Below are 18,070 nucleotides of genomic sequence, written 5' to 3'. Positions count from 1 at the left end.
TTGAGTTGTGGAAAATGCTAGAAAAATGGAAGACATTCTTTTTTTTTTTTTTCTCACACATACACACTGTATTTTATTTTTACGGGAGATAAATAAACTGACACCAAACATTGTAAATGGATGACCACAACAAAAGCAACAATGATTGCAATTACCAAACACGAAACACACTCATACTATGGGAAGACATTCTTAAAATTACAAAATAGAGTATTTTTTTTTAAATAGTACTTTAAAATTTGTGAAACTCTGCTATTATAAAAAATATATACATCCATTAGCCTACCTGGTTCCATAAAATGGATACCCCACATGATTGTATATCTTGATGCAAGATAGAAGTTTAGAAGATTATTTTTACCTTTCAAGAGGTCTGAAAACTAATTCAAAACAAGTAGATAAAGTAATTAAGTATTTATACCTTTCAAGAGGCCTGAAAACTGTAATTCAAAACAAGTAGATAAAGTAATTAAGGGATATATTTCCTATTGATTGGAAAATCAAAGTAAGTGTAAATGTCAAACGTACTGACACTGCTTGTGGTAAAGGAACTTTACCTGTGTCATCTAAGAAGTGGAGATGGTCAGTAACCTTGCAGTTAAATCTAGAAGTTGTTGACCATAGATTTAAGGTTCTAGATAACAAACATACTAAAAAACTAGCAAAGGAATTTAGGCTGGAGATGTGTTTTATTTCTTTGTTCTTCAATCTCTCAGTGTCTTTTTCTCGAACTCTTGAGTCATCTTCTTAACTGAACCCCTGACCTCTAATCTTACTACAGCTTTCCCCCTTCTCTTTCCCCCATCTTCCACACTGCTGCCAGACTACTTCTAGAAGTACAGATCTGACCATGTTGGTCTTTGGTTTATGATCCTTCAGCAGTTCCTCATTTTTAACAAGATTTAGTTCAATTTCTTTCAAGATCTGGGCCTTTTTTTTTTTTTTTCTCTCACAGCCCTCACCTGCCTTAATGAACTTCATGTGTACTTTCCTGAGTTCCAGTAATAATGGCAGCCCATATTTACTTGAGAACTGAAGTGCTAGAAACTGTTGCAAGCATTTTATATGTTTAGTCTTTTATCTTGTCAAACTCACTAAGAGGTGGAAATTATATTTTATTCACTTTACAGATGAGGAAGCAGAGCCACATGAAGTAATTCATTCAGCATCTTATGGCTAGCAAGTAGCAGAGGGGAACTCAAACCCAAAGTCATTTTAACTACAAAGACCACATTCTTAACCACTGTGATGCACCAGCTTCCTTAGTTTTCACCTCTTTACCCATTGTCATCACCAGTGCTTAGAATTCTCTTACCCTCAGCTAATTCATAACTGTCTTCAGTGCTCCTGGAGGTGGTGCTCAAACTGCAACTAGTATTTCTGAAGGCAAATGCAGTCACTAATGAAAGAACAAGCTTTGAGGTATTCAGCTTAGATAGAATAGCTTATAAGTGTCATCAAGCAGCAGCCTTTTCAAAGGGGCTTCTATGTAAGATAGTTCTTATTGCATCTCTTTTAATAATAATTTAAGATCTTATTTGTCTTAGAACATTATAATCCAGTTTTTATCCAAAATGATGGTCCAAGTAGACTCTCATATGAATAGTAAGGATGTCATCAAACTTTATACCTTGGTCCCCTGTGGCCCTCCTCCAAAATCTTCAGTTAACTGGGTAAGAATTTGGGAGGTGGGTGAAGAAATGGAATGTTCGAAACATATTTTTAAATTGTTTCACGTATGTTGATTGCTGTCCTTCTTGCAGTTTACCCTAACAAACAGTTATTTGGGCAAATCCTTACTAGGACAGAAGCACAGTAATTCTAAGCGTGAAGGAAGAGTTATGACTATCCAGCATTTATAATAGACATCTGTGTAGGAATTTATGGCATACAAGTGGTTGTTACTATGAATAGTCTTATTCGATTCTAGCAAAAACCCTAAATGTTTGGTAGGGAATCCTACCTTGACCCTAGTTTAACAAATAAGGAAATGAGATGTAGATCACTGATTTGCTGAAGTCATATGGCTGGTAAGTTGCAGAGTTTGGGTCTTCTGACTCTAAATCTTACACTCTTTTCTACTTGCCTTTTTTTTTTTTAACATCTTTATTGGAGTATAAATGCTTTACATTGTTGTGTTAGTTGCTGCTGTATAACAAAATGAATCAGCTATACGTATACATACATCCCCATATCCCCTTCCTCTTGCGTCTCCCTCCCACCCTCCCTACCCCCCCCCCCCAGGTGGACTAAGTCCTAAGCAAGCGAGGCAATCATGTCCACAGTGGTGGTTATCTATGTACCATATTGACTGGTAGCTGATATGTGCACACCAGGGCCACACTTGTCCTGATTCCTTATGACCATGTTTGTATGATTTCCCAAATGCAGATCTATTTCATTCCTCTGCTTAACTAAAAATCTGCATTTCTCCTCTTCTTATGCTTTTCTCCCTACCTTTAATTGAGGACTTATAGTTAAATTCTCAAGTGTTGTTGCTGTAGGAGAGGAGGAAAATTTTTGATTCGTTTTTGAAGAGAGTAAAGAACACCAGCATACTATAGGACACCTAGTTTTTTCAGTCCTCATGAAAGTGCAGGTTGTGAGTTTGAGGTTTAGTGTTATGAAGCCATCGTCTGTAAAGAGAATAATGGCAATGGATGACAATCTTTTATAGTGATCTTTCATCAGAAACCTTTTTAAGACCTCAGTGGCCAGCTGTAGCCTATCTTTGTGGCTTCATCTCCAGCCACGTTGGACACCCACCCCCAGTCCCTGAATATGCACTGCTCAGTCCTTCTTGTGCTTCCTACTCTTTCTAGGCTGCACTGTCTTCCTTTCTCTACCTTTTCAAATATTCCTCATTTTTAAAGGCCCTCTTCATATTTTGTCACCAGTTTCCTTACAGTGTCTCTACCGCTAGGCAGATTTTTTTTCCTACCCTTTGTTTCCACTGCTTTGTTCGCACTATTAGGATGTGATTCGCAGCCTGATAACTTTCTACTGTATCACCTCTGCCTCTCCCAGTTGATTGAGAATCCTTTAATGTCTGGGCTTGTATGATATTTATCTTAGTATCCCTAGAACTTGGCAAGGTGCCTTGAATAGTAGGTACTCAGTAACTATTGGATGGATTTGCATTTGTTTTAGGTACTTTGCAGCAACTCAGTTTGAACCCTTGGCAGCAAGATCTGCTTTTCCTTGTTTTGATGAACCAGCATTTAAAGCCACATTTATCATCAGGATCGTAAGAGATGAGCAATACACTGCTTTATCAAATATGCCTAAGGTACTGTTCTATTCCTTGAATGTAAAATCTTTGAGTGGGTCTCTTTGTTTTGAATACTTGAATTCTTCTTTGCCATACTGTTGAGAATGATTAAAATCATATACATTCTTATTCTTTCTTAAAATGCTTAAATAAAAGTAAAATATGTATTGGAATCAATTGGAAAGTCAGCCTGAGAAGCACTTGAGGAAAGAGAAAGAATGGATGTGGAAGGTATGGGCAGGAAATGTGAAGTCTGTGCTATTGTACTAAAGTTCTGCAAATATTAATACTGTGAACTGCTACTAAAGAGCACAGTGATATTTTCAAAGATGTGGTGAATTTGCTATTCTAAACAGTGATATTTGGTAGTGTTGAATCATGATTGACCTTGGTGTTTTACTGGTTACTGAGAAATCAAGAAGGTAACATGGAGGTTGAACAACAAGAACATGGACATCTTTCTTGGCTGTGGGCTCTGCATGGAAGTAGTGGGGGTGAAATCAGGCAGAACTGTTTTTATGCTGAACAGAACTTGGGGGGGGGTCCATTTGTTACACCTGAGAGCTGTGTGCAGCTGATAGGAACCTCTCAGAAGCCATGTGACTGGCGAGGAGGAGCAGCCACATCTCACAGACTATGCGTCAGCCCTTGAGTCAAGGAGAGGACATGGTCTGTCCTTCAAGAAGGACGTCACTTCAGCAGCTCTACTCTTAGCTGTACTCTTCACCTTAATCTTTCTCTAAGAGAGGTCAAATGCTTACTTCCCTAGTAACCCAAAATATATTTTAAATTCATGGTTGGAAAATCCTGGAAGGTTACCCGCCTTCCCTCATCTTGTGTGTACTACAGACTTTTCTAGTGACTTATCACCTTTAATCCCACTAAGCCTTCTTGTGGTCATCAACACAGTCCTTTACGAAGCCATTTCAGATCATTTGGCGGGATTAACCAGCTGTAGCTCATTCTTGTGTGAATGTATTTGTAGCAGTAGAATGGAGTACTCCTAGGTCATAAGGAAGGATTTTTGGGTTTGATGGTGTTTTAAAGGGGAGAAACAGAGCCACTGCTACTTACTGTTTCTAACTTACATTTATTTAAAGCCATTGTTTGAGACTAGGAACTTCTTAAGGATTTTTACTGTACTCAGTATGTCCTCATGATGAAGGATGGTAGAACAGACTGAGACTGAGGGCCGTGTTGTTTGGAAACTTGTGCTGAGAGATTAAAATATGCCAGCATCTTCACTACTTATTTCCTATTTGAGTCTTCAGTTTCCCAGTTTATATGTCACTGTCATTTATTCTCATAGTTACAGAACTGTCATTTTCCCCATTGCTTGTAGAAGTCATCAGTCATTATGGAAGATGGACTTGTTCAGGATGAGTTTTCTGAGAGTGTGAAGATGAGCACTTACCTGGTTGCTTTCGTTGTGGGGGAGTTGAAGAATCTGAGTCAGGACATAAATGGAACCCTGGTATGTATGTTGTTGTGGTAATTGTCTTGAAAACCTGTATTCACAGGAGGTTGAGAGGAATCCTTTCATGATATCTGGTAACTGCTTTATGAAGGAAAACAATCTTTTGGTTCACAAGTCTGACATTTTATACCAGCAGTGTTACTTTTTACTTAGTTGTTATTTACTGTTATTATTTGAATACCAAAAAAATCAATAATTTTTAAGTTCCTTTAAATTTTACTTTTATCAGAGAATTTCAGTAAGACAATATATGTATAAGAAAGCCTCTAGAACTGTGCTGTATAATATGAAAACACAGAAAGACAATTTAATTAAATCAAGAAACAGTACATGAACAAAATGAGATGTTTAACAGAGACATAGAAATCATAAAAATAAAAAAGAACCAAACAGAAATTCTGGGTCTGAAAAATACAGTGAATGAAATGAAAAATGCAATACAGACCATCAGCAGCAGAATGGATCAAGCAAGAAAAAGAATTTGCGAGTTAGAAGACAGGAAATTTTATATTATCTGGTCAGGGAAGAACAAAGGAAAAAAGGATGAAAAAGAAGTGACGAAAGCCTACATGATTTGTGGGACACCACCAGAAGAAACAATTTGTGAATTATTGGAGTTTCAGAAGGAGAACATAGGGAACGGGGGGCAGAAAGCTTACTTAAAAAAATAATTGCTGAGAACTTAGCAAATCTGGGGAGAAATTTGGATATCCAAGTTCATGAAGCTCATAGGTTACCAAACACACTCAGCTTAAAGAGGTCTTCTCCAAGACACGTTATAATAAAATGGTCAGAAGTCAAAGAGAATCTTAAAAGCAGCAAAGGAAAAGAAGCTTATAACTTATGAGGGAACTACCATAAATCTATCAGTGGATTTCTGAGAAGAAGCCTTAGAACACAAGAGAGAAGCAAATGATATATTCAGAGTGCTGAAAGGAAAAAACTGCCAACCAAAAATACTTTATCCAGCAAAGTTATCCTCAGAAATGAAGGAGTGAGAAAGACTTCTCCATACAAGAAAAAAAGCTGAGAGAGCCCCTTACCCCTAGACCTGCCTTACAAGAATTGCTGAAAGGAGTGCTTCAGCTGAATTGAAAGGACACTAGCTAGTAACATGAAAACATGAAAATGTACAACACACTGGAAAAGGTATTTATATAGTAAAATTCAGAATGTTCTAATAGTATAATGTGGTATATGCATTCTATGGGATGTATCAAAAGCAGTTCTAGGAGGGAACTTTAGAGTGATAAATGCCTACATTAAGAAAAAAGAAAGATCTCAAATAAACAACCTAACTTTACACCTCAAGGAACTAGAAGAAGAATAACAAACTGAGTCCGAAGTTAGCAGAAGGAAGGAAATAAGCAAAGATCAGAGCAGATAAATGAAATAGATACCAGAAAGAGAGTAGAAAAGATCAACAAAACGAAGAGCTGGATTTTTAGAAAGGTAAATGAAATTGACAAACCTTTAGCTAGACTAACTAGTGAAAAAAGAAGACTCAAAATCAGAAATGAAAGGAGACATTATAGCTGATACCACAGAAGTACAAAGGATCATAAGAGCCTACTGTGAATAACTATAGGCCAAGAAATTGGATAACCTAGAAGAAATGTATAAACTCCTAGGAACATACAATCTACCAAGACTAAATCATGAAGACATTAAAAAATCTGAACAGATCAGTAATATGAAGAAAGATTGAATTAATAATCAAAAACATCCCAACAAAGAAAAGCCCAGGATCAGATCAGTTTCTCTGGTGAATTCTACCAAGCGTTAAAAAAAAAAAAAAATCTATAGATTCAATGCAACAGAATTCTAATGGCATTTTTCACAGAAATAGAAAAAAAAAAATCCTAAAATTTGTATCGAACCGCAGAGACCTCGAATAGCTAGAGCAATCTTGAGAAAAGAGAACAAAGTTGGAGGTATCACACTTCCTTGATTTCAAACTATACTACAGAGATAAAGTAATCAAAATCATATGCATAGTAATCAAAGAGTGTGGTACTGGCATAAAAGTAGACACAGACCAATAGAAAAGAATCAAGACCCCAAAAATAAACTCTGCAAAAATGGTCAACTAATATATGACAAGGGAGCCAAGAATACTCAGTGGGGAAAGGGTAGTCTCTTCAATAAATGGTGCTGGGAAAACTGGATCATCACATGCAGAAGAATGAAATTGGACCCTTATCTTTCACCACTCACAAAAATTAACTGGAAATGGATTAAAGACTTAAATGTAGGATTTGAAACTATAAAACTCCTAGAAGAAAACATAGAGAAAAAGCTCTTTGACATGGGTCTTGGCAACAATTTTTTGTACATGACACCAAAGCACATGCAACAAAAGCCAAAATCAACAAGTAGGAGAACCTCAAACTAAAAATTTCTGCACTGCAAAAGAAACAGCCAACAAAATTAAAAGGCAACCTGTGGAATGGAAGAACACATCAAATATCTGATAAGAGATTAATATTCAAAATATATAAGGAACTCATACAACTCAGTGGCAAAAAACCAAACAATCTGGTTAAAAAAGGGCAGAGGAACTGAATAGACATTTTTCCAAAGAAGACGTGCAGATGACCAACAGATACATCAAAAGGTGCTCAATATCACTAATCAGAAGGAAAATGCAAATCAAAACCTCAGTGAGATACCACCTCACACCTGTTAGAATGACTGCCATCAAAAAGACATAAGTAACAAGTGTTGGTGAGAATGTGGAGAAAAGGGAACCTTTGTGCGCTATTAGTGGGAATGTAAATTGGTGTAGCCACTGTGGAAAACAATATGAGGGTTCCTCAAAAAATTAAAAATAGTACCATCATATGATCCAGCAATCCCACTTCTGGGTATATATCCACAGGATATATATCAAATCAGGATCTGAAAGAGGTTTGCACTTCCATGTTTGTTGCAGCATTACTAACAATAATAATATTATTATTCATAATAATAACTTAAGTGCGGATGAATGGATAAAGAAGATGTCGTCTGTGTATGTGTGTGTATACACACACACACACACACACACACACACACACACACACAATGGAGTGTTATTCAGCCATGAGAAAGAAAGAAGGAAATCTTGCCATTTGGGACAACATATATGGACCTTGAGGGCATTATGCTAAGTGAAATAAGTCAGACAGACAAAGACTATATGACCTCACTTATGTGTGGAATCTAAAACTGAACTCATGGAAACAGTGGACTCGTGGTTGCCAGGGCCTGAGGGGTGGGGGAGATGGGGAGATGTTGGCCAAAGGGTCCAAACTTCCAGTTATAAATAAGTTCTGGGGAGCTAATGTACAGCATGGTGATTATAGTTAACACTGTATTATATATTTGAAAGTTGCAAAGAAAGTTGCTTAAATGTTCTCACCATGCAAAAGAAATGGTAGTTATATGAAGTGATGGAAGTGTTAACTCGTGCTACTGTCGTAAGCATTTCACAATATATAAGTGTATCTAATGAACATGTTGTATACCTTAAATTTACATAATATATGTTAATTATATCATTAAAGCTGCAAAAATTAATTAAATTTAAAATTCACTTCCTTAGTCTCAGTAGCCACATTTCTAGCATTCTTGTGGCTAGTGGCTACCTTATTGGATATCAAAGATATTGAATATTTCCATCAATGCAGAAAATTTTATTGGACAGCAGCAAATCTAGAATATTGTGCAAACTTAAAAGATAGCATAAAAATTTAGTTAGAAGAAAAATTCCAAGTTGTAAAAGTCATTTGAATGCACCTTTTGAAAAAGCAAGTCCTGATTGAATTTTCTTCATCTTAAAGAGAGAAGATTGTTTAAATGTCTGCTATGTCTGTAATTTGTCAAGGTTGACCCTTTGTTCTCATTAGGCTCCTCTGCTTTTCTTCGTTGTTTGAATCTTCTGTAAATGATTGTTTGATTGGCTTTTATGCCTTAATTTCACTGTAAAGACCTTAAAAAGCTAATATCTTCACATACTAACAACATAGGAGAAAAGGGTCTTTTAAAGCTAAAAATGATTATTTTTCATGATAGAAATATGATGGAATTTTTTTTTCATATTTTTGATCCCCACCAGGGTATGTTTTCTACCCTTTGAACACATTCACTTGGATTTGGGCTTCCTTTCCAGACCAAAGAACTTTATTTTAATCACGTTGTATTTGGATCTTATTATTTGCTAATTAAGAGGGGCATACTCCTTCTGTTAGAAAAGATTATCATGTCTACTCCATTAACTCTTAGAGAGAAGGGGTGAGGTAAGGATTATCTGGCTCTTCATAAGCAATAACACTGCCATATGACTTCATGCTCAAAGGATGGAGACCTGTTCGTGTTCAAGGGTAATGTGGACTACATTGAGTAAGTGCTCAATATCATTTACTCACCTTTGGGTTTAAAAGAGTTTTGGGCAAGTCTAAACCAAAGAGTTTTTCGGAGTCCTTTCGAAAGGATTTTAAGACTGGTTTAATTCTGAAAAAAATTCAATTAATCTCTCTTCAAGTTTTGCACCCCAAATTTAGCCCTTGATGCAGATGTTGCAGCCTTGATAAAACCTAAAAGTTTCAATCTTAAGTCAGGTTGCTTCTTCAAGAGCCAGCTGAGTACCACCCTCTCCTTGAAACTTTTCGTTCTTTCCCCAGCTGGGATTAATCATTCCCTCTCTGATATTTCATAGCACTTTAGTTACATCTCTGTTGTAGTTCTTATCACACTCTTTGATATAAAATCCCCAGCACTTTTTATTGCATCTCAAAATGTATGTAGTCTTGGCTTTTTATTTTCCCTCTCTTTCTCTCCCCCTCCCTCCCTCTCTCTCTCTTTCTTTCAACAGCTATGCTGGCTTCTTACTGTCTGTAGGATTACATTCAAACTCATAATTCTGTGATATTCAAGGCCCTCATAAATTCGGTTATATTTCCAGTTGCTCCAATGGAATTCTTTCATCTAGTCAGGCTGAATTATTTACTGCTCAGATATATACCTCATATATTATATATATATATATATATCTTATATATAACATATATAAAACATATAACATATATGTATAACATATATATATATAACATATATATATATATATTTTTTGTCCACAACAGTTGACCCTTGAAGAACACGAGTTTGAACTGCACAGGTCCACTTATTGCAGATTTTTTTCAATAGTACATACTGCAGTACTACACGATCCATAGTTTGAATCCTTAGATGCAGAAGACTGACTATAAGTTATACTCAGATTTTCAACTGCTCCAAGGGTTGTTGCCCCAACCCCGTCATTGTTCAAGGGTCAACTGGAAAGAGAGAGAGATTGAAAGAGAGAGAGGAGTTTCAAGTGACTTTTTTTGCTTTTTATTTACATGTATTAGGAAGCAACATGGTTAAACATGGACTCTGGCATCTACCTCGGTTCAGATCTCTCCTATACAGCTTTCTACCTATGTGCCCTTGGGCAGACTGCTCTGTAATTCTCTAAACCTCACCTTCCACAACTCTAATACTATACTGTCTATATTAGCCTGCTCTCTCAAGGATTAAGTTTTTTAAATTCCTGTAAAATCTTCGGTACCTGGCAGATAGTAATACACACACAGAGAAACTCCCTTGTATGTATGTAAACTCCCTTGTATATATAAATATAAATATAAATAACCTTTATCATTTTTAATGCTACCCAGTAGTAAATGTGTTTTGAAAAAATTACAAATAAACAACTGTTTTATTAACTTTCTCTTTTTATTAGGAAATGGGGGAGACTCTAGCATGTGTGGAGTTATACTCTGTGCAGGCAGTTGTCTTGAGCTCTCATTTATAAACATCTTTTTATTTTATAAACCAAATGAGAGGAAGGCATTAGCCTCATATTGCTAATGAAGAAACAGTGTACCGAAGAGGTTAAGTAATTGACCTAGATTACATAGCCAGTAAATGATAGTCAGAATTCACTGTCTACCACAATATACTGCTTCTTACAACAAATGACATGATTTCTGTAGGTATGGTGATCAGAAATTCAGACATAGAGTCTAATAAAGGATTTTTGTTCCACTAAAATGTAATCTCTAGGATATGTTCTATTTTGTAATATTTGACATTAGGCCTATTTCACAAGATTCAGGAATAAGGCAGTAGGGCTTTACTTATTAATGTCAGTCATAGTAAACAACTGAAAATGTCAAAGTTGACTGTGGATTATTAAACATGGCCTGTTCAGTGATAAAGATTACTATGTTGTCAAAGACCTAAAGAAAGAGAGAACATTTGTTTTATCATTTCTGTCCATTATTCAATGTTCCTTAAACCTCTCTCTGCCTTCAGGAATGCCAGAATTACCTAGAAAATTCTAGGCTAGTTTTGAAATACACTTTGTCAGTTTGTCTTGAGGTTTTTATTTTGTTGTTGCCATTACCTGATTTCATTTTTACCATAGACAGGTCTAATTTATAGAATCAGAATCCATTGGTGGTTAGTCAGATATGGACATCATGTCTGTTTAACATCCAAACAGAACCTTCAACACTATTATCCATGTGAAGCTATAATTTTAATTTATTCTTATTTAGTCAGGAACATGACTTAGCTCCACAAACAACATTTCCTCAAGTATCCTTCCACCAACTAGGGACATTATACGTAATTTATATCATTCTCCTAAAGTCTCAAGTCCCATGTAATCAATTATTCTGGATAGACTTCATTCTGGTGAGGTTTTTTTTGTTTTTGGGTTTTTTTTTTTTTTTTAAGGAATTTATGCTTTTTGTATGTTCAACTGTCTGTTTAGGAAAGCTGGTGTTTTTCAGGAAACTTAGTATTGGAAGATTCCAATATTTTCTGTCTTCATAAATCTTGCAGGCTATATTGTTGTTCTTTGGGGGGGATGAGGTTTGGTTCTGGTTTTGCTTTTATCTAGTTTTTGCTTCTTATTAAATTAAGGAGCAGAGTAAGTTACACCTAACAAATCTGCTGTTCCTCAGTCTTAACTCTTTTCTCTGAGAGCTGACTAGGAGACGTTTTGTGTCTTTTATAAATCTCTCAGTCTTAGCAAGAGATGTTGTAGGAAAAGTTTTAGGTTGTAAGGCCTGAGCACCAGTTGACTTGCATTTAACAGTGTTTAGAGTGCTCTTACCAAGTGCAGGGTGCTGGTCAAAACTTCTTTGTTGAACTAGATTGCTTTCTTTGTTTATTTCTTACTGCTTCTGTTGCTCTTAAAACAAGCATGATAATAATGTAATGACCTGACAATTCATCTCTAGTGAGAAATCACAGCACATATTTTAAAGGAAGAGAAGTAGAAGAAAAGAGAAAATGCCAAACTACCTTTCTTCCTAGTCATTGTATTCCAGAAATGGGACTCAGTGGATCCTTTGGTCAGATTTCAGTTCCATGTGAACTTCTTTTTTCTCCCTTTACTTTTCATCTAATGAAAGATGCTTTCACACATAGTGATGGGAGTGGCCAAATGGTGTGTTTGGGAGAAGGATGTTTGAGGAGGAACCTGGAGTATATGTGTGGTGTTTCTGTTAGGACAGCATCTTCTAGATGGTTACATTGACTGGAACATAAAATATGTATGTGTGGAAAGAGCAGGCAGAAATAATAAAGACTGGTCTCAAATTCCAAGTGATCTTGGTACAGTCATTTATAATGGTAGTTAGATTTAAGAAGAATATGTCAGACTTTGTTGTGTGTGCTTGTGTGCTAACACTTTCACAGGGGGAATGATGCAGGAAGTGTGCATGGTCCTTTGGCAGGTGGTGACTGAATTCAATAAGCTGTGGTCACAGTCCTCTACCAAGGGCTGCAGATGTTCGAGTGCTGGGCTGGTGAAGTACACTTGGCCACATGATGTGATATTAAATTTCTTCCGTAGTTACTTTAGAAAGTAACATATTGTATATGGGCTAACTGAACTCCTAACACTTCATTGTTCCTGTCACTGTTGCCACAAATGCTCTCCTCATACATATTTTACCCCATTTCTGATGGGATTCTATTTGTAGTAATGATAATAACTACTATTTATTGAACACTTCTTTTGTGTCAGGCACTATTCTAAGTTCTATACATATTAGTTCATTTAATCCTGACAGCAACCCTGTGAGGATAGGAGCTACTTTTATCACCATTTTATAGATAAGGAGATTGAGGCTAACTAAGTTCACACAACTAGCAGAGATTTGAACCTGGCAGTCTAACTACAGAGCTTGTGCATTTAATTTTGTTGTTTGTTTACTTAAAATTTTTTCTTTGTATTTAATTTTTAATGCCATGTTACCTCCATGTTTTTGTGGTTAATGCATATGTTCTATAGACTAAGGCCCCACATAAAGACAATTAAAGCTGAAATTATGACCTCTGAGAAATTGTTGACTGTTTTTCAGTGCTTTAATGAAAGACCAAAAATAATTTGGGGTTAGAGTTCACCAATGTATTTTTTCAAATGGTGAATTATTCAATAGGTCTCTGTTTCCCACCTGTTGGGATCTTTGAGGTTTTTATCTTCTTCTGTGTCTTGTCCATATCCTACTTTCCCAAGTTGAGTACAGAGGGATTTTTTCTTTCAGTCAATTGAAAAACAATAAATATTGCTTTTTAAAACCTGTTGCTTTTAATGTAACTGCTTAAATTTTGCCTTTGATACTTACTGATAAGACATGTCTAGTTAGTTACATGATATGTGTTTAACTTATGCACTTAATCAGAAAAAGAGAGAAAGAATAACAATTTAAATCATGTGGGCAACTGCATCTTCCCTGGAGCATGCTCCCTGAAGTGATTGGGCAGTGTGGGCATGAATCCCAGTATCCGCTTACCTGGTTTTAGTTACCGTGTGCCACTCACTGAGTGTTTCACTCTGCTGGGTATGGTTGTTTTTGATACAACATGTTCCTTAAAAACAAGCCAACAACTGCAGGAAAAAAAAAAAAAAAGGAAGCAGTTCCAAGGCTTCCAAGAAAAACTGGCTGTGCCATACTTGCTGAAAGAGAATGTGTTGGTCTCTAATAGGTTTCCCCAGGGTAATTTCAACATTTCTGTCTTAGGTGTTTATGTTAGAACTAACTCCCTCGTAAGCTGTGACTTCTCTGTATTGAATGCCTGCTCGATGCCAGGCACTGTGATAGGTGCTGAAAAGATGAAAACTTAGTTTTGGCTTTCAAATAATTCACAGTTTGATAGCTCATAGACAGGGAAGGGCCATTGTAGGTAATGGAGAGGAAGAGAAGAGTATCATAAAATTAAACAGGCAGATGCTTATAAATTGCTATATGATATAAAATAGTTTATTTTGGATATCATGTTAACTTTAAACTTACTGATTGCTTTTTTTTTTTTTAACATTGTTGTATGTATGAAAATGACTTGCTAAATCCTATAGGGGTTAAAAGAACTATAAGCGAGAGTTGCTGTCCTGATAAATCTCATATATCTTTATGTAGTTCTCAGGTATGCTAATCTTGACAGTGTTCACCTGAATATCATGCCATTTTAATTGTACCTGTCTTTACATCATACCTGTTACCTTTTAGGTTTCTATATATGCTGTCCCAGAAAAGATTGGTCAAGTTCACCATGCCTTGGAAACAACTGTGAAGCTTCTTGAGTTTTATCAAAACTACTTTGAAATTCAATACCCACTAAAGAAACTGGGTAAGAATCAGACAGTGCCTCTGATTTTCATTATCATTATAACCTAGATTTATGTTGCAAATGTTTTTTTCGGAAGAACTTTTGCCGAAGTTATTTTAAAGGAAAACCAAGAAACACTGTTAACTGTTTGCCTTCAAAATTGTTTGTATTTGTTAAGATTATTTAGATTCCATGGATGTATCTGAAAGTGGAGCTTAAAACACTTAGAAGTTTATGGGACTATTTCAGAGGTGCTGTGTAAGTGGGGATTTGCTTAGGGCTTAGTCTGGAGTTTGACTAGTTCTAATTTTCTAAGAAATTCCTAATTCAAGTAATAATAGGAGTAATGAGAGCTCAGGAAAGCAAGAGCATTTCAGTGCTGTTCAGCATGGAGCTGGTTTTAGCTAGAAGAACGTTGGCCCTGCATCTTGTCCTCCTTGCTCTGGGAACTTCTTCACTGTGAAGGAATTAGGTATCTTCTCTTGCTCAGGGACAGAGCAACAGTGACTCTACAGGGGGTTGGTCAGGTCTTCCTCGACTGACAGGTAGGTGATGAGCATACAGGGCTAGGAGGGTTCATTTCCTTAGGCGTATAAATGAATTCACTGCCTTCTGATTCAGTGATAGACCAATGGGTAAAATATTTTGATTTAATTAGGGAGTGCCTTAGATGGGGTAAAGTTGATAACTTCTTTCTTGTTATGTCCAGATTTGGTGGCTATTCCTGACTTTGAAGCAGGAGCAATGGAAAATTGGGGTTTGCTCACCTTCCGAGAAGAGACACTTCTGTATGATAATAATACTTCTTCAGTGGTGGATAAAAAGCTGGTTACTAAAATCATCGCTCATGAGCTGGCCCATCAGGTATCAGCAGCCAAGGCTGTTATATCTCACACCTGTGGTCTGTTTCATGTCCTAGAGTTTTAGAATACATTTAGATGCTAATAATAATTCAGCTTTTTATTATAGCATTGCCTTCTTTCATAATAATATGATGCTTTTCAGACAAACTTAATTTTCGGATAAAAATGCTATTTAATGTTTTGTATAGGGTTTTACAGTTTATAAAGCATTTTCACATCCATTATCTCTCTTACTTTTCATAACTTGGTGGGGAAGAAACCTTTTCCCTGAGTTGTACTCTTCTTCTTACAACTCTTGGACTGTAGTTGTCAGGACTAGATTTATTGTTTTGTCTCCTGCTAAAACTGGGTTCTTAGTTAATTCTGGAGAGGGAAGGTACTCTGTATGACATAGAGAAAAAGAAAGAAAATTATATGAGTACATGAACCTCCCTCTTTCTTCCCCAACACCTTGTCTCTCTTGTGCCCTCGATGAGGTGTTCATCAGGGTAGGGTATGGTACGGGGGTGTTGTGATGGTGGGAGCATGTGGAGGAAGAGTGGGACATGCTCTGGCAGTGGACAGCCTACCTCAGACACAGTCTGTAGCCCACCCTGCAGCCCTCGTGAGGGCTTCATGACATGCTGGCATATGAAGCGTATGCTTATTTACTGTTACAGTTTTAGGCATGTAGACAAGTTGTTTTTTGGGGGATCTGCTCTAGGTCTGTTATTCTGGGTCCGGCCATCACGCCTGGGGGAGTGTTTCTCATTTACTTCTTCTTTAGGACTTACAAGTCATCTTCCTCTGAAACAGGTTTTAAGATAATATCTTTGAAAAATATGCTTTTGTAATTCTCAAAGTTGTTTTGTTTCAGTACCTAGTAACCCTGTCATTTTGCTGATGGCTCAAGACAAGCCCTTGGCCACACTGACTAAATTGCACACCCTTTATTTCACTCTTTATTTACCACTCTTTATTTCAGGGATTTTGAGATGCATTTTTTTTAAGGGAGTCTCGTATCGTTTTTTTTCCTTCTTCTTACCACCTCATGGAAAAAGCCATTTAAAGTTCTTTCTGATTTCATTTATTTGTATGCATGCCAAATTTCTTACAGAATGTTATTTGAATTCTGTTTTGAATTATGTAAATAGTGCCCTCAACTTGGGTGACTGAGGAGAAACCTGCTGTCCAGGCTCTCTGACTATAGGAACATCCCTCACATAGAAATTTATTTTTTAGTTGTCATGATGATTGTAAATACAATGGAAAATAATATTACTAACTTGACATTAGAAAGTAGCATTTCATTATCTAGGAAATCTTACTTTTAATGAGGTGACTCCTTTTTGTTTACCTAGTATATAACGTGTGTTAAATTGATAAATATGCTAATTGTCTTTCTTGCCTGTTTCATTTAAGGTAAAATGTTAAATTTTTTATTTTACTTTTAAAGTGAATTTATACAATTTATGCAATTCTACTTTTAAAGTAAATTTATATTACAAATATCATTTATTTGCAAGTCTTTAATTTGAATATAGTTTGTGTTAACTGTAATAAGTATATTTTTCAGTAATTGTAATCTGGTTATAGGTGATTAATCTGACAATTCAATTATTAGAAAATTCTTGAGAGTGTAAAGTTGGTTAGTCGTTTGTTTTTTCCCACAGTGGTTTGGTAATCTGGTAACAATGCAGTGGTGGAACGATGTATGGCTAAATGAAGGTTTTGCTACTTTCATGGAGTATTTCTCTTTGGAAAAAATATTCGGAGAGCTCTCCAGTGTAAGTACACTATTTGTTAGGCCTGCTATGAATGCCAGAGGGAAAAATAGCCAAATCATATTCAACATGTATTTTCCATTCATTTGGAGTAATGAAAATGTTTCTAGAAAGATATGATAAAATTGACCTTTGTTTTTGATCTCTATACTTGAGATTTGACAGTGAAAATTGTGCTTTTATTTACTGATGTATTTCAGAAAGCTGAAATTTTGTGAAATTATTTTACACTTTGTCATTAAGATGAACATTTTAAATTGCTTTGCTACATTTTATTTTAATAGATGTGGCCCTTCTGCTTGAAGGAATTTAGATAGAGTTGAAAAGCCTCTTTTTGCAAAACAAAACTGTTTATCCTATGTTATTAAAGAGAAAAAAATTAAGACATTTTGTAGCAATGCTGTCTCTCTGTTATCACTGTGATCTTTCTTACAACAGTGATACATAAGTTGATACAGACAAATAATTTGCTCTTTTTAGGTACAAACCATATTTACAAAGACATGGAACACCATTTTGTTACAGGGAGCATGATAATATTGTTACTATGTTCTTAGACTCTCTGGAGATGTTTCTTATCATTAGAGATATTTTGACACACTAGGTCATATATGACAGATATTGCCAAATAATTCAAGCAGTAGGTGGAAAAGTATAAAGACCCCTTTCAACTCTAAAGTTCTGTGACTTTCTATTAAACTTCCTGAATATATGATCCAAGATTGCTTCAAAAAAGGAATACTCTCTGTAATGGCCTATGTGGGAAAAGAACTAAAAAAAAAAAAAAAGAGTGGATATATGTATATGTGTAACTGATTCACTTTACTATACACCTGAAACTAATACAGCATTGTAAATCAACTATACTCCATTAAAAATCAAAAAAAAAGAGAATACTGTTAGAGCTTTCAATTTGAAATTTTTATGTAGGGCCTGTTCAAAAATTTCAGGTGGTAAAATGAACTCATTTTAAGCTAGAATATTAATAAGCAAGGTATTCTAAATCTGTGTATGCTACTTAATTAAGCAAAGAGATACACAGTTTCAC

The 18,070-nt window shown here is 35.8% G+C and overlaps 1 protein-coding gene across 1 annotated transcript in view; it reads left to right on the top strand.

Annotated features, from left to right (window-relative positions):
- Positions 1-18,070, top strand: part of LNPEP (leucyl and cystinyl aminopeptidase) — a 100,697-nt gene that overhangs the window by 43,489 nt on the left and 39,138 nt on the right. Inside the window, exons 3-7 of the mRNA XM_082837355.1 lie at positions 3,151-3,289; positions 4,614-4,745; positions 14,297-14,417; positions 15,106-15,260; positions 16,912-17,025. Of these exons, the coding sequence (XP_082693481.1) occupies positions 3,151-3,289; positions 4,614-4,745; positions 14,297-14,417; positions 15,106-15,260; positions 16,912-17,025 (661 nt within the window). The remainder of the gene's footprint in view (positions 1-3,150; positions 3,290-4,613; positions 4,746-14,296; positions 14,418-15,105; positions 15,261-16,911; positions 17,026-18,070) is intronic.

Source organism: Leucopleurus acutus, assembly GCF_964270905.1.
Source record: "Leucopleurus acutus genome assembly, chromosome: 3".
In the NCBI taxonomy this organism is placed as follows: Eukaryota; Metazoa; Chordata; class Mammalia; order Artiodactyla; family Delphinidae; genus Leucopleurus; species Leucopleurus acutus.
Note: the sequence above shows the minus strand (reverse complement) of the source record. Positions and strands in the feature narration are given on the sequence as shown.